Here is a 16,879-nt window from a genome sequence, read left to right on the forward strand (position 1 = left end):
GTAATGAAGATTTCTTTAGTGTTGATGTGAAATTGCTCTTTTCGGTTAAAAGCTTTTTTTAAAAAAAAAATCTGCGATAATGCATGAGTTGGATTTTTAAAGCAATATGGAAGCTAACTTTATGGCAATGTTCCGCATTCTACTGAAAGAAAAGAACCTATTTGTGCCGGTCATGAATGCGATACAATGTTATGTTGGCCCAGAAGATGATCTTCAGCAAGCATCGAAGCGACGCAGCTTGATGGTAGTCAAGCTGGATATGGAGAGGGCATATGACAGGATCAGGTGGAGTTTTCTTTGGAGGGCACTAGAGGCCTACGGCTTCCACAGGCGATGGATTGGATGGGTCCTAGGGTGTATCCAGGGGCCAAAGTTCTCTATTTTGGTCAACGACATACCGTCGGGTTTTTTTGAGTCCACTATGGGGCTGCGGCAGGGATGTCCCTTATCCCCTTACTTATTCATTATTTGTTCTGATATCTTGTCTCGTGCCTTGCAGGGTGCGTGTACTAGCCGGGAGCTGGAGGCCTATGTCCCAGCACTGGGGGTAGGACCTATCTCTCACTTACTTTTTGCTGACGATTGTCTTCTTTTGACTAGGGCGCGGGTTTCTGATGCACGGATACTTCGCAGAGTGCTGGCAGGTTACTGTGCGGCGTCCGGACAAAGAGTAAACTTCGTGAAGTCAGCCATTCAGTTCAGCCCTAGCAAGGAGACCAGAGTCAGACTGGAGATCAGGAGGATTCTGCAGATACCAGAGCAGGAGGGGACATTGGTCTACTTGGGAGTCCCTATCACAGGCCGGAGACTACGGGTGACAGAGTGCTCGGGGCTGGTACAGCGGGTCGAGAGTAGGCTGGAGGGATGGATGGCATCATCTGTATCCATGATGGGGAGCCTGACACTAGTCAGATCGGTGTTAGGATCTATGCCGGTATATCTCATGGCCAACACTGTGGTCCCAAAGACGACTCTGTTGAAGATTGAACGTCTTCTCCGGAGCTTCTTGCATGTGGGGGTCTCACGGTGGGGGCCATGGGGTACATCTGGTGGCCTGGGAGCAGGTCTGCCTTCCCATCAGCGAGGGTAGCCTGGGAGTGCAGTCCCTCCTGAAGCGGCGTGAGGCCCTTATTGCTCGGCACGCAGCCCGTTTCTTGTTAGAGCCATAGGGGCTTTGGAGCCGGGTGATGGCAGCCAGATATGGCCGAGGGGGTTCTGAGGTGGCATGGAGAGGCCGCCGAATCTCCTTTATGTGGCGCGAGATTGGGAGGTATCTGCCGACTGTGTCGGCTAATACCAGGTGGCTGATAGGCGATGGACGGAGCATTGATGTGACCGGTGATCCGTGGGTGGATACTTTTCCTTTGAGATGTTGACCGACGATGGTGGATACTGAGGCAGCAGAGGGGCTCCGGGTGTGCGACCTCCTAGCACCAGGGAGGACAGAGTGGGACGACTCCAGACTACATCAGTTGTTTGGGGCACATCTTGCTGAGAGGATCCGATCCCTTCCAGTACCAGGATGCAAGGGACCAGACGTCAGGGTCTGGGACACCTCATGCAGGGCCAGTGTTAGGCTGGGTGATCTGTCCCGGGTTATCCAGCGGGGACAAGACTGCGCCTGGATTTGGAGGTCCGGGCTCCATCCGAGGGCAGCACTCTTCTTATGGAAGGTGATGTGGGACCGCCTTCCGACGAGAGCAGTGCTGAGTCGGCGTGGTTTGGGGATCCCTGCAGAGTGCGGGGCTTGCGGTGCAGATGAGTCTGTGGATCATGTATTATTTCGGTGCACTTGGGCGAGGTCGACATGGCAGTGGACAGGTATCCCGGAGGAGGTGTGGCAGGAGAGGAGACTTTTCCTGCAGCTGATACGACAGTGGTTAGCCAGTCCCGGGACATGTCAGGAGGCCATCCGAGCAACTTGCACAGCCCATCAGATCTGGCTGGCAAGGAACGCTCGCACTTTCGGCGAGCGCAGGATGTCGCCGAGGTTTGTTGCGGAGTCTGCTCGAGCACTGGCGATGGAGTCCAGACTCCCCACCCCATCAGACATACCCTTGATAGCTCGGGACACCTGGGGTTCCTTCTCTGCTCAGGCAGCTTCTCGGACGGTGTTCTTCACCTGAGAGCCCCCACCCCCGAGTTTCCTCAAGATAAATTTTGACGGGTCGGTGTTGGATGGAGGTACGCGAGGCGGGGCTGGCTTCGTCATACGGGACCCTCAATCCAGGGTAGTGGCAGCGAGCGGTTGCCGGTTGTTCGACATATCAGTTCCAGGGGCAGAGTTGCGAGCTGCCTGGACAGGTCTTCGCCATGCCCGTCAGGTGCTGCGGGCCAGCTCAATCATCCTGGAGGGCGACTCGGCTACAGTTATTGGATGGATCCGGCGGGGACCGAGTGGTGAGAGCACTGACCACCCTCTGATCCGGGATATTAGGATGATGGTGAGGGATGGCGTGGCCTTTGAGGCAAGCATGTATTCAGAGAGGCCAACGAGGCGGCTGACTGGGTGGCTGCATACGCGGCCCACCATTCCGGATACGTCCTGTGGGCAGGAGAGAGAGAGAGAGAGCTGCCATTGGCACTACGTGAGATTGTGTATTTTGATTTTCTTGCGTGTATTCGGACACGCGTTGTCTGAGACCCGTTTAAAGAAAAAAAAAAAAAAGGGTGACAACGTGGCAAGCTTCTTCAAGGGTTCATTAAAAACAAAACTAAATAAGAATGATGTCAAATATAGTTAGTGCTTGCATTTGTACCCGGTGGGAAACTACTGTTTTGTTGTTCCATGGGAAGGAAAAATACAAAGTGAATTAAACTGAATTAGTTCCTTGGCTGATCTAGCAAGCCAAGGAGAACGGTCCAGTGCGATGGCCTGGTCCACTTGACCGGCCCAACTAGAGCTTGGCTCAGCACAAGCTTCCATCGAAAAAAAATGGAAAGAGTCAGAACAGAGAATCGCGATCCCCTGCCTGAACGGCTCAAACGGTCTCCACTGAGGCACAATTGGTGCGAACTCTCCGGTCTGGTGTGAATGGGTAGCGGCCGTTGGGGGCTGTTGTAATCGGCGAATGGCCGATCGGTGCCATCATTCGTCCGAGCTTATCCCCCTCCCAAGGATCCTATTTAAATCCCTCTTTCCCTCAGTCAACCCATTGCCGCTCACCTCCCCAGCTTCTTCCTTCTTCCTCCTTCTCCAGTGGTCGGCGAACCACCATGATCGACTACCACCGCCCTTTTTTTCTCTTTCTTCCTCTTTTCTCGCTTTAGAATTGCAGCAGCTTGTTACTGTGCTCACCGGAAATCAAGGCTGGCAACATCATCCGAGCCAAGGTAATGTTATAGCATTCTTTTCCTTTATCCTCTCTTCCTTCCACGGCCTCAAACCACCACTGTGGGCAAAGAAATTGGCCAAAAATCAGCTGAACTCCACTTCCTCTATTTTCTAATTTGTTTCTTCTTTTTTCCATCTATCTCCGTCGCCGGCGTTCATCGCCTAAGCCCAAGACCGATCCCTCATGTTGGTCTCTTGCCGGAGCTAGACCCCCAGTCGCTGGCAAACTAGTTGGGATCCGAGTACAACCGAGCCAAGTATCACTTCTCGGCCCTGTATTTAGGTTGAATTCGGCTGGCTGGCCGCCGCCGGCTACTCTTTGCTGCCGCCACCCCCACCTGCTGTCGCCTTGCTGGGCCACCATGGCCAGCCATCATCCACTCCCTTCCTTTCCTGTTTACCAAAAAAGAAAGAAAGAAAGAAGAAGAGAAGAACAAGAAGGGGAGGAGGAGAGAGAGCCCATCTCTCTCTTTTTTTTCTCTTTTCTCTCGCTTATTTCTCTCTCATCTCCATGTTTTTCTCCCTAAATAGATCTATGAATTCCAGTACGGGTCCGTCCACCTATTTTATGGACTTGAGTCGACCCTCAAAGAGGCCCTGAATTGCACGGGTACTCGGGTAGCCTGTCGGACCGACCACCCCAGCTCGGTAGAGTGTTCCTAAAACCTACTGATGATGAACCTTGTTGAACGATCTTGATCTTAATCGAGTTCATGCCCTATGATTCATTGTTCGATTCACCTAGGCCTGACCCACCTGGACCGTCGAGCGCCATCATCTAACTAATCGTCTATATTTCTTATTATTTTTAATTACATTCAAGTCATTGAATGAAAATTAATTTTATTTTTAATATTTTAAATAGGTCTAGCTAGGAGTCGCCTAGCGAAGTCTGACAATCTAAGATAAAAAAGGTAAGTAGACCTTATACTCCTTATTTTTCAAATTATCATGTTTTCTACGCATAAAATTTATCCTCAAAAATATCATATTTTTCTTAAAATTATAGATCAGCATATATGTTATGATAATTATGTTTTATTATAAAAAAAAGTTCTATGAATGTCTTAATGAAAAAACTTTTTTATAAAATATGGATATGATTATTCCATTTAGTATTTTTCATCTATTTATGTGTATGTTTTAAGAAAAAAAGATATAAATTTTTTAAAGGCTCTCAAATAGCTATATATGATTTCTAGAATTGGGAAGATCGACTCCTGGAGCTAGCATCCATATGAGTACAAGCCCTGCTAGTGGGTATAAAGTTGTCATACGAAATATGAATCTATATCTATTGCAAACATGGGTACTGTCACAGGTATAAAGAGACCGTAGTACGAACATCTATGAGCAATATTTTGAACTATGATATGCTAAATGGCAAAAAAATAATTTAAAAATTTATTTGCAAAATGAACTTATAAACATATTTATGAAATATGGATAATTTGTTCATGCATGATCTGTTTTATGACTTATTTGATATATTGTACCATGAAATACATTATTATTGCTATAACTGCTATTTTTTTTAAATAATGCATTGACATCGAAAAACTTATGCTTGATCCGATAAAGTAGTGTAAGATTTATTTACTAAGTTGTATTGTTCACATATCTATATTTTTTTTTCCAGGCGAGTAGGATTAGGATGGTCTAAGCTTAGAGTGCACTAGCAAGCTTGGCGATTTGTAGCAGAATATTTATTCTTTAGTTGGTTGTTAATTGTAGCTTAGTAATTTTTTAAATATTTGGATTTAGGTGCTCTGAACCGATGTTGAATGTTGAATTTGTTATCTAATAAATGATAAAATTGATTTTTTTATCTATTATATTTTATTGGAATTAGATTTGGAAGCTAAGATATAATGGTTGGCTTTATATCATTGTGAGAAGTACTTTTTGATGGTATAGCCATGTTATATTCTGAATTTGTAGCTTAACATCCACTTTGGCAACTCTCGCTAGTATACTCTTGGACTAGGATGGGGGCCGAAAGAGGAGCCAAAATGGCTTGTCAATGTCTCCGTAGCATTTGTTATTTATATTATTTAATAAATACTTCTTTTTTCGAGATTAGGAAATATTAATTCTAACATTCTGTTTTATACCCATCTCACCTTTCGCTCAAACCGAAACCAAATCCCCACCACCTTACCCAAATACCAAGAACGGATACAAACCCGAACAAACACTTGTGATATTTGATAACTATATTCTCACTTTTTGATTCCTCTAGGTTGCTGAATTTAGAACGTGAACTAAGAGGTACTTCCATTAAAAATGCTATAAAGAAAGATTTAAAAGGATTTCAGGAAAGTGGGGCCAGATGAAAGGCTTCACATTGCAAGACTGGGCGTAGAGCGTCGACAAAAGGAAAGTCTTCCGCAATGAATTTAGCAGCCAGCAGTATATCTAAAACAAGTGTCAAGCACAGGTCCTTGGTTAGGTTTCCGGCATCAGATCTTGAGAACGAACGCAATATACATTAAATATTAATCATAATATATAGTATATTTTTAATCAGTCAAATATTGCACAAGATAACTATATTTATAATCTATATATGGTCCATGAAATCATATATTATTTACATGTACAATTATTTTATACAATATAATACATCATTATGATTGATAGGGGGCAAAATGGATTGTCCTGCACAAGGCAAGGGATCGTCCCATCCCGACCGGGCAGACCACAACACCGACCGGGTCATCCCATTCCGACCGAGGTCTTGCCCAGAACCAGCCCGATCTCGGACTCCGCCGAAGGCCCAGTCGACCTCGGTCGGGCTCCTCCGCCGCTACGACCCGCAGCAACCTCTTCTGGTGCCTATAATGACGTTCCAGGCCTGAGCTCGGAATACCTTGTTGTGTCAACTGCGAGTCAAGAACTCCTTCGACCGCAAGAATATTCGCCCATAGTCGGGGCGCCCTTATATTCACCGACGCGCCTCGACCGCCCTACCGAGCGAACCTCGGAATCAGGAAAGCGAGGCCGACCTCAGCACCCGCCAAGCCGACCTTGCCAAATATATGATGTGGCCTCTCATCGAGCTCAGCCTCACCCACGACTGCATCTACGTGCGTGCCTAAGCCCGCCTACATGGCCGTACATTACCACGTCACCACGTCATGCTTTGCTTGCTGGCCAACGACAGCCAAGGATAACGCCATGCAGCTCCAACCTAATCCGTCACACCTATCAACGCCTTACCGTCCACAGGAACAGTCTACACCGTGCGCCTCAAGCAAGCTCTAACTACGCGCCATCTATCTAAAATCCATCTCCTCCTATGATGAGAACGGGCCATACTTCTGCCACCTAAACATCTCTACAGAGACTATAGATAGCCCCCATCAAGTAACGCAAGGGGGACCCTTTTTCGGGGACCAACTAAAATCCACTCTAACTTGTGCAGGTACACTATCGCGCGGGGGGTGGTGAAACTTTGTGCAGGTACACCGTCGCGCGGGAGGTGGCTCTCCTTCCTCTGCTCCAGCCGGCAGCTCCCTTGACTCCCCCGGCGTGGTCACCCTCGCGCCAAATTTGAACAACAACAATGATTATTATTATATCTAAACTTATAGTATATAAGTATAATAATTTATATAAATAAATATAAAATATGAGTGATCTCTTTCTGATATCACTATCTAACAATAGGAAAGCGTCTCCTCTTGAGTACTGCTTTGTTTTGAGAATTCATGACAGACAAAAGTCCAGGAGAGTTGCAGCATGGTTTTGCTATGAAGTTTGCAGCCAACAGCTCATCATGGACCTAGAACATGTCAGACTTTGGCACCACAACATTGCGAACAGCTGCAGCGAAAAAGTTAAGCGAACTTGGAGGTTATGCTAGTTAAGCCTACAAAGCGCGAAGCTACATGGAAGCCGTCAGGATGATTAAAGGTCAGATATCAAGTTTTGCAAGGGAAGGACGCCTAAACTTACAAGTTGTTTATGATTTTGCAGTAACTGAATGCTGTCTATAACCTTCCAAATGAGTTCTGAGAACAAAGCATAAAATCATAAAAACCACTTTGTAGCTTTTTGAAAGGTTTTGACAACAAAATTGTCAACAGTTCAGCAGCAGTTAGACTATAACTTGTATCGGCAGGAAAATGACATACAACAGACCATTATCTCGCTAAAATGTCCAAAAGTTTTTTCCTCGTTTGTTGCTGCACTATGTTGGTAACTATGCTGTTATGGCAAGAAATACTGTTACACCAAGAAATAATGAATAACAGCAGTAAGATAAATACTAGATAGTAGCTATTGTGGGAAAATATGGTATCACCATAAAAAAATATAACAGTTACATAACAAACGACGGGCATAAATTTTCTTGTTATAATTTCACATTATTATAGAATATTCTTAAATGAGTTCAAAAATAGCCATTACAACTTTATAACACTTGGTCACCAACCCACCTTGTATGTACAATGCATCTTCATATTATGTAACCATCATATCTACATAATGTAGAAAGGCGCACAGAACTGCAGACTGCTATAGGATTATGAGTACCATAATTTAAAAGCATGAGAGAAGACATTTTCTGGCTTCAGATAATAAATGGCACATTTTAGAGTTCTGTGATCAAAGAGCAAAGCAAAAAAAAGGCTAAAATTCTAAAATTGAGAAGGGCTACAAATATGTCATATTCACAATAGAAATTGTTTTAGTTCGAAAGAATAACCCAACAAACTATTCCACTTATGAAGTTTTGAGGTAGCAATATAGCTCAAGCAACAACAATGCTCGATACCACCAGCTTCAAAAGAATTCAATAGCCATGTATCAATGTAAGGCCATACTATCAAAAACCATATCTAAGGGTTCAAAAAGTGCAAGAACAACTCTATCAAGTCACAAAAACAAAAAAATATAGTTGCAGCATGTGAAAGACAGAAATTTCAGAACAGTTTAGATACTAAATGGTGGCATTTGAAGTACCATACAGATATCATAGTGGAGGCATTTGCTTCCAAAATCATTTTGCATTCGCATTGTAGATGTCCGAAGCTTGGATATCTAGAGATAAGCCTCAGAAGAAGAATCCAATAGCCATGTTGCATTCAATGGACAAGCTCCATTGGTTCCCAATTTTTCATCCTAAAGTTTCAATTATATTGCAGAACTCGAAGCTTTGGGACACCTTTTATAGAAACAAACTGTGGTCTCACCTATTCTCCTCGCATGTTGACAATATTCAATCTATAAAGTTCACTTTTGAGAGTACAGCTCGGATTAACAAGCATATCAATGGATTAAAAAGAGCACAGGAACAACCCTATCAAGTCACAAACACAAAAGAATATAATTGCAACATGACAGAAATTTCAATATAGTCTAAATGAGACTGATCCAAGCAGTAACATATCTTCATTACATCATCTATGATCTTTCAGGTGGTAAATTGATGCAGCAATCTCGTCTTAGTGACAAAACCTTAGCATTTAAAAGACCATACAGGAAACATAGTGGATGCATTAGCTTCAAAAATCATTTCTCATTCACATTGTAGATGCTCGAGCAAAGCTCGAAAATCTAGAGTATTCATCTTTCAGAAGAACTTGTGGGTTTCCTTGTTCAACCTACAAAGAGATCAACAATACAATAATTAAAAAGAAAAGAAAGGAAAAAAGGGCTTTCAATTGATATCATATCAAATAAATCATGTTAGCGTTCACAAAGCAGATATAGGCAACAACTACGTGATCACATATAACAAATATCAACTTAGATGCAATTATAGACAATAGTAGTTATGATAAAGCATCAGTGTGAACAATGGGACATCAATTATATCATCCATTTTGTCGCACAGGGGTTTGAACATTAACATAATTGATATTCATAATATAGATGTATGTACATCTATATTATGAATATACCCAATTGTGTCCCTTTGTTGTGTATGCATGTTGTTGTTTTGGTCAGGTGAGGGCATGGGGTGGGAGGTGGGCTGCTTGTATGAACCTTTTTCTCCTCCTTTTCAACCCTTTTTCCTCTTACAAGTTTTTTGGGTTTCCTTGTTATCTTTTATTTTCCACCACACTGTTCCTTTCTGACATTGTTCTTTTGTTTCATGTTTGTTTTAACCATTGAGCTCTTTCCCATCTCAGCATTGTTTGATGATCTTTGAGAAGCCTCTCGCTGACTTCTGCATCAACCACTGGTTCTTCAAATATTCCTTGTTGGTTTGATTCTTTAAGATCAATCTTTCTTTTACTGTCGGAAGCTCTAACTCCACTCATTTTGACTGCCCTTTATCACCTCCGTTATGCCTCTCGGATGCTTCATGAGAATATCTATCTCCTATACTATTCAGCTCAATAGCAGACACCAACTACTTTGGGATTAAGACTTAGTTGAGTCTTAAAAATAAAGTTATACAGTTATCTAGAAAACTCCATGAATATGGAGAGGCAGAATACAATAATACCATTAGAAAATGAATATAGAAAAAACAAACATAGAATAGTACTTATAAAAGATACAATTAGACAAAAAAGCCAAAAAGTTCTAAAAATTTCTCTTAGAAAATGGGGCAATAAAGGGGCTCATGTATGACCTAAGAGTTTGAGAATAGCATGGGAAGACAATAGAAGTCCAGGATGGAGCAAGTGAAAAAGAACTTGAAGTGTCCCTTGTGATGGAACTTATGACCTTAGGCAAGGATGAATGCTTAAAAACAATGTGCACCAACTTCATCGAATAAATGAAATTAGGTTACTGGTTATGATCAGTATTCTAATATTTAGCTATAAACCTACAGATTCTTGTCAAATAACAATAATGATTAAAATATTTGAGCAGAACTTTCTCCCTCTCTCTCTATATACATAAATTGGATATACATATGAAAATTGGTTTAATCTTACCAGGTTCCCATGGTCAAGAATTAAAATCTCGTCCATGCTCAACACCGTAGAAATGCGATGTGCTATTGTCAAAACTGTCATGCCGTTACATTCATTGGAAATTGTATTTTGTAGTATCATTGCTGTCTGAGTGTCAACATTGGCTGTGCACTCATCCAAACAAAGTATCTGCATTAAAAAAAGTGGTCTGTTAAGCAAGATTTTAATTGAATTTTCCTAGCTATGGTTAAAAAATAACCTGCAAGACGAAGAATAGCAATGTTTGAGTTAGATATATAATGCAACTTAAGTTACTCTTAAGCCTTAACAATATTGATTGATAACCATTTGTGAGACACTAATGAATTCTTGTATAAAAAAATAATCTGATGCTAACTATTGTTTTCAATCATTGATTATCAGCATGCTTTTCAAGCACCATGCCACAATATTGTGATCAGATGAGTACATAAAAAAAGAAAACTTTTTGAGAATAAAATATATAAAATTGTAAAACAGGGTCTATGCTGAAAATTATAAAGTACACAAGACAGAATCAAACTTTCAATTTTGTAAAGAACAATCTATGCGGAAAATCCTGGTTCAGAAGTATAAATATCAAACATCTATATAATAACCACCATACTCTAAAACTTAGTCTTATGTTTGAGATACCTTATCTGCTATTTTCAGCCATTGGGCCAGTTGATTTCAATGGTATAGGCATATAGCATATATGTTGCACTTAAGATCACAAATTCATCAATCAGTCATTGGGGCATTATCCAAATGAGAAGAAAAAGATGAGCATAGCAACGTCTGCTGTGCCGGTACCAGGCCCCGTACCGGTTGCCCGGCGGCACGGGTTAGTATGGCCCTGCGCCATGTTGTGTCGGCTCTGTACCGACACAGTGGAGGCGGGAGAGAGGAAGAACGGAAAAGAAAAAATGAGAGAGAGAGAGAGAGAGAGAGAGAGTGCAAGGGAGGGAGAGAGAGGAAGAGGGAGGAGAGAAGATGGTCGGGGCCAGCCGGCGAAGGCCGGGGAGCCTCCACGCGGGGCCATCCTGCGAAGGCCGGGGAGCATGGTATGCTGTACCGATCGGTACAGGTCGGTACCGGGCGTACCGTACCCGTACCGATGGATACCGGTATCGGTACGCCAGTGTCGGTACGCCTGACGTACCGCGTACCGTACCGTACCGACATTCGGTACGCTTATGCTAGTGCGGCGCCGGTACGGGGTTCGGTACCGGCACGGCGAACCTTGCCGGGGAGCCTCCGCCTCCTCTGCGCGGAGACTCCCCGGCCTTCGCTGGACGGTTGGCCTCTCTCCTCCTTCCTCTCCCTCCCTCCTCCGCTCTCTTTTCCTCTTTTTCCTTCTCCTTCTCCCCCTCCGGCGATGGGTCTCGGTTTCATTGCCAGAACCATCCCGGTCCACCGCCGGTACGGCTCTGGACGCCCCAACCCGGACGGTTCGGGACGCTCCGAACCGGGCAGTTCAGGATGGTTCCGCCGACTGTGGAGCATAGATTGATTTGAATAGCAGGAGAGTATGCATGTGTGCATGCACACACGATCTATGCTTGAAATCTTGGATCGCATTTTGGCATTATAAATATCAAACATCTATATCAGATATGGTATAAGCATATAGTATATACATTTTACTTTAGATCACAAACTCAAATTGGTGATTGATGCATTATCCAATTGAAAAGGAAAAAAAACTGCAGATAAATTGACTTGTGATGGCATGAGAAGTTGGATGTGTCCTCCTTGTTTAAGAACCAAGACTTCTTATGCCACTTCAATATATTTAAGAATACCATTGGAGATACGTATTCTATGCACAAGTATGCATGCACACTCAGACACAAACAACATATGAGCAATGATAACCATACTCTGAAACTTACTCTTCTGTTTGAAGTCAGCATATACATTGTATTAAGAACACGAACTTATCAATTGTTGATGGATGCATTATCAATTGAGAAGAGGAAAAAACACATATAAATTGACCATCATGGCATGAGAGCGAGCATGTGCGCCCCTTGCTTAAGAACTGAAACTTTTCCGCCACATATAGAATATTTAAGAAAATTGTTGGAGACAGAACATGGAAGGTTATAGCCTTTGTAATTATATATGTAGGGCATTTTTCCACAATAGTGGATTTTCTTGCAAACAATGCGGCCTTGCATCTACAAACTTCATGGTGTAAAGCAATAGAATTACCTTCCAAGCTTGATACAGATTCAGACTTCGTATTGGAGATTGACAAATCTGATGTCAATTTGTGTCATTGGTTTCTACCTGTGTGACCTCAGGTCTGCATGATTTCAGTCAATGGCAACATCTACCATATAGTGGTCAAAATCTTGCAACATGATCACTGACTGGCATGAAGTATTCATGCCAGGTAGCCTACCATCCACATGACCCACTTGATTGTCATATTCCACAACAAGGAGTAAGAATCACATCTGTTGTGTCATATTCCACAACAATGGCAACATCCTCATCCGCCCACTACATGTTGCAACATGCACAATAGTCACTGGTTCTGCAGAAAGTGCACTATTATGATGAAACCACATTTTGCTCAACAGCTGTTTTTGGCAACACTCTTCATAGCTTAAATGTTGGTTTGACTGAACTTCATTACATCCACATTGGTAAGCTAAATAGACAAATAATTATGCAAAATAAAGTAAAACAGCTACAGCCTTCCAGGAAATAAGTAGCCATAGGAAAGGCAAGAATTAACTTTAATTAAATTTGGTTGTCCTTTCAGGTGAAATATATATTGATCTCACTACCTCAGTCTTTATTTTCCCCTGTTTACTGTTTAATCCCACAGCCAACACCCAATCACTATAATTTTCGCCATAAATTAAACTAGAAACTCTCAGCAATAGTCTACACATCCTACTAAAACAACTGCTCAAAAAAATAAATCTAGAAGTCGGAAGAGTCCTATCAACCAAAGTAGTAGAAGCTCCATCATGTTATTCATTTCGCTGCAGCAAAATTATCTCGGAAATTTGAGAACATATGCTCCCAGGTTTAATATCCCATATAATATTTTGTTAAAGCTAATAGCAAACATAAACTCCTGCCCACATTCCTAGGAAATTATACTGGTCAACAATTGAGGAACACAGCTTTGGGAAGTTCCCTATGTTGTACTTTTTTTAATCTAAACAAATCCAGATTTATCTGTCACATAGCTAAACAGGTACAGGCATATGTACGCATAGCACAGTATAATGAAGCAAATAAGAAACTATTCCCAAACAGGAGAAAATGTTTACAAAACCCATTGTTAGTATTAGCAGCACCAGTATAACAACTAAACCATATCCAAAGAGGAGAAACTAATGTCAAACACAAAATAATGTGTGCTCTGTTCAGAAGCTATACTGGTCAATGGCTTTGTGGAGGATGTTTATGTTGTACTAATTCATATATAAACAGACCCAGGCAAATCAATTAATAATGCCAGTATAATTGAGAAACAATAAGCAAACAGGAGAAAATGTTGATTTAGGAACTTCCTGTGGTTGCATTTAGGTGAAGGCATGCATACTACAGCTGTTCATATGTATTATATTTCTATACAGACAGAATACATTAAATACCTACAAAGTTACAATTCTTAATTTCTTATGCATGATAAGTCATATTGGAGTGTCTTACCTTAGAAGACTTAACAATTGCCCGTGCAAGGCATATAAGCTGCCGCTGACCAACTGAAAATGATGTGCCGCTTTCTTTTACAGGAAGGTCAAGTCCACCAGCTAATTCTATCTCAGCTTTAATATGGCATTTCTGAAGAGCTTCCCAGATTTTTTCATCTGTTGTCATACCAGATGGGTCTAGGTTTTCCCTAGGACATGCGGAAGACAAAATTAAAAACCTTGCATGCTTAAAATTAAATACATGAAATAGGAAGTACATGGTACATGTTATGTACTAAAATCCCATGCATTAAAGAGACTACAAACATGTTAATTTGAGAAACATAGAAAAAAAGAAAAACTAATCTTTTAGAGGGATCATAATACAAACTTCATTGCTTGGAGGTACCTTAGAGAGCCTTCGAATAAGAATGGGCTTTGGGGAACCACTGCAAAATGTCCACGAAGATTCCTGACAGAAATATCAGCCACATCAACGCCATCAACTAAAATGTGCCCATTACAAATGGGAGTAAGGCGAAAGAGTGCATTAAGTAAACTGGATTTTCCAGCTCCTGTCCTTCCAACAACTCCGACCTAGCATGGTATAATAAACAATGGTCAGAAAAGATACTGCAAACAATCTCAAAAGCAAGTGCAATAACACCTGAAGCACTGATCAGATAACATGCATCCATAGTGCAATCTATCAACTAAATTGATGTTTGCATTTCTGTAACAGATCTCCACAATGCACTGACCTGCATGCCTGCTGCAATATAAAATGAAACATCATTTAGAGCAGCTGGCAATGATGGCTTATATCTAAGAGTAACATGTTCAAATTCAATCTGTCCTTGCATAGGCCATTCTGGATGCACAGATCGTGATCCCTGAAGTCCTTCTTGAGGAATATCCATGTACTACAAAAAGTAGAAAATGCATCAGTGATAGGTCAACATTTGAATGAACCATATAAAGATTATCAATTCACCTCAACCACTCTCTCAACAGAAACCATTTCCTTCTCTGTCTCTGTGAAACTAGTAAGAAAACTGCTCAACAATGAGACAACTGGCGCTGCATAAGACAGGGCCAAGCCTACCTGCAGTCAATCAAACTATCCCTAAGTTTTAGACAGGCATAAGTTTGAGATGACCTCTACAAATATCGACTTTGCTCATTTGCTGAAATTAAGACCTAAAGAATGTGGCTTTTAACAGTCAAGAATATGTTTCATGGGAAAACTTACCAGTCCAGGTGTACCAAAGCTAAGTGGAAAATTGCCACGGCAGCCAACAACAGCCATCACGGCAATGAATAAAATAACAAATGCTGCCAGCAACTAAAACATTTCTCTGGTCATTGCAACAAATATGACTCTTGAAAACAACCACTATTAGTGACGAAAGCTAAATATCCTATACAACCAGCTGCTTCAAGTGGCTGATTATATGCAAGGGAGTTCAATAGTACAGAATGAATATGTACTGCTAAAAATAATAAAAAAGAAAGAACCATACTTGGAGTCGCAGAGAGAGCCACAAACTTGCTGTTAGTTCGGAATAGGAAGTTTGCTGATACAATGTGATATGCTCCATGAATCTAGCCAGGAAAAATTCCTGTCCATTTACCTCATTAGGTGAAAAATTTATGTCTCAAAATAGAAGTTCTGAAAGTTTTATTAAAATTTGGAAGTCAAAACGAAATTATTGGAAGTATTAAAAATTATGCTAAAGCAAGCTGCAGGCCTTCAAATCGACTTCACAAGAAAGATATCTATCATTCATGCCATCCTAAATTTGCATAATTAAACTCTTCACATGCTTGATATTACTTATAGCCATGGTATGCCGTACCATACCAGACGGTACCGGACATACAATACTGTACCAATTTGATACCGGTACGGGCTGCGTACTGACCCTTGGTATGCCAAAAAAATTCCTACCGTATCGTACCGTACCAACACTATGCTAGTGTGGCACCGATACGGGGTCCGGTATTGGTACGGCGAACCTTGCTTATAGCTATTGAGAACTCACACCATTTGAAATCAAAACTGTAAGTTCTAGGAACTCTCACCCATTATAAGAGGACATGATTATGTGATGAATTTGCTAGGCTACTTTCATGTTCTCTTTACAGTGTGGGAGGTAATGCCTGGATATAGTAATGCTTGGATGGTGCTTAAATATCATAACCGTGGTAAAAGATGAACAAATTCATTTACTTGACCACTATTAATATAATATGATATCTGCACAGCTCATCACAAATACATGCAACTGTTAAAATATGTACATGTCATATATAACTAATATTTAGATATTTGCCAATATAGACCCTGCTGGTGCCAACATAAATATTGGGTGTGTTACTAGGGATTCAATTTTTCCCTAAAAAGTACATGCAGATTCAAGAATGTTCAAAAGAAAATTAGGCCTAAAAAATTTTTAAGTTTCATTAGATGCTTGTAGATAATTTTTAATATCACCTTTTTTCTTATACATTGATTATAATGCTCTTCCTCCATTCACCAGGTATCTTATCATTCTCTAAAATTTTATCAAATAAATTTGTCAACAAAGTTAGTCCCACATCACTAAACACTTCCAAACTTGAATATGGATTCCATCAGATCCAGCCATTTTTCTTATTTTCATCCATTTCATGCCTCATTTACCTCAGATACTCTAATTCTACATATAACTTAACATTTCTATCCTCAATGGAACTAGTAAGGTATCCTAAATTGTCTTAACTTCCATTACATAGCTTATCAAAATAACCTCTCCATCTTTCTTTGGTCCACCTTCCTTTACGAAAACTCTTTGCTCCTCATCTTTGATGCATTTAACCTGAGTCAAGTCTCTAGTTTTCCTTTCTCTTAGTCTTGCAATCTTATAGGAATCTTTTCCCCCAAATTTAGTTTCTAACTTATATAACTCTTCATGCATCTTGAACCTACCTTCTCGTAC

General features: G+C 41.3%; 2 protein-coding genes and 1 long non-coding RNA gene across 8 annotated transcripts in view; 2 read left to right on the forward strand and 1 right to left on the reverse strand.

Annotated features, from left to right (window-relative positions):
• The first annotated feature begins 1,382 nt into the window (after positions 1–1,382).
• Positions 1,383–2,126, forward strand: LOC120106197. The gene has a single exon (XM_039119106.1). It carries the CDS (start codon positions 1,383–1,385, stop codon positions 2,124–2,126), a length of 744 nt encoding a protein of 247 aa, XP_038975034.1.
• A 632-nt stretch (positions 2,127–2,758) lies between these two features.
• On the forward strand, positions 2,759–7,519 carry LOC120106189. Its single transcript, XR_005508404.1, has 3 exons — positions 2,759–3,333; positions 4,200–4,248; positions 6,762–7,519. It is a non-coding gene; the product is annotated as an uncharacterized LOC120106189 (long non-coding RNA).
• A 1,148-nt stretch (positions 7,520–8,667) lies between these two features.
• Positions 8,668–16,879, reverse strand: part of LOC103717193 (ABC transporter C family member 13) — a 53,342-nt gene continuing 45,130 nt past the window's right edge. For 5 of the 6 annotated variants that reach the window (XM_008805483.3, XM_008805482.3, XM_017845210.3 and 2 more), the window contains 8 exons: positions 15,422–15,520; positions 15,151–15,243; positions 14,893–15,003; positions 14,660–14,821; positions 14,308–14,495; positions 13,918–14,107; positions 10,237–10,404; positions 8,668–8,946 (listed from right to left, as the gene is read on the reverse strand). In XM_008805483.3, coding sequence (XP_008803705.2) covers positions 8,866–8,946; positions 10,237–10,404; positions 13,918–14,107; positions 14,308–14,495; positions 14,660–14,821; positions 14,893–15,003; positions 15,151–15,243; positions 15,422–15,520 — 1,092 coding nt within the window. In that variant the 3' untranslated portion in view covers positions 8,668–8,865. Of the gene's footprint in view, positions 8,947–10,236; positions 10,405–12,443; positions 12,782–13,917; positions 14,108–14,307; positions 14,496–14,659; positions 14,822–14,892; positions 15,004–15,150; positions 15,244–15,421; positions 15,521–16,879 lie in introns of those variants that run through there. The other variant, XM_039119099.1, reaches the window with a different exon arrangement.

This window comes from Phoenix dactylifera, unplaced genomic scaffold (assembly GCF_009389715.1).
Source record: "Phoenix dactylifera cultivar Barhee BC4 unplaced genomic scaffold, palm_55x_up_171113_PBpolish2nd_filt_p 000488F, whole genome shotgun sequence".
Taxonomy (NCBI): Eukaryota; Viridiplantae; Streptophyta; class Magnoliopsida; order Arecales; family Arecaceae; genus Phoenix; species Phoenix dactylifera.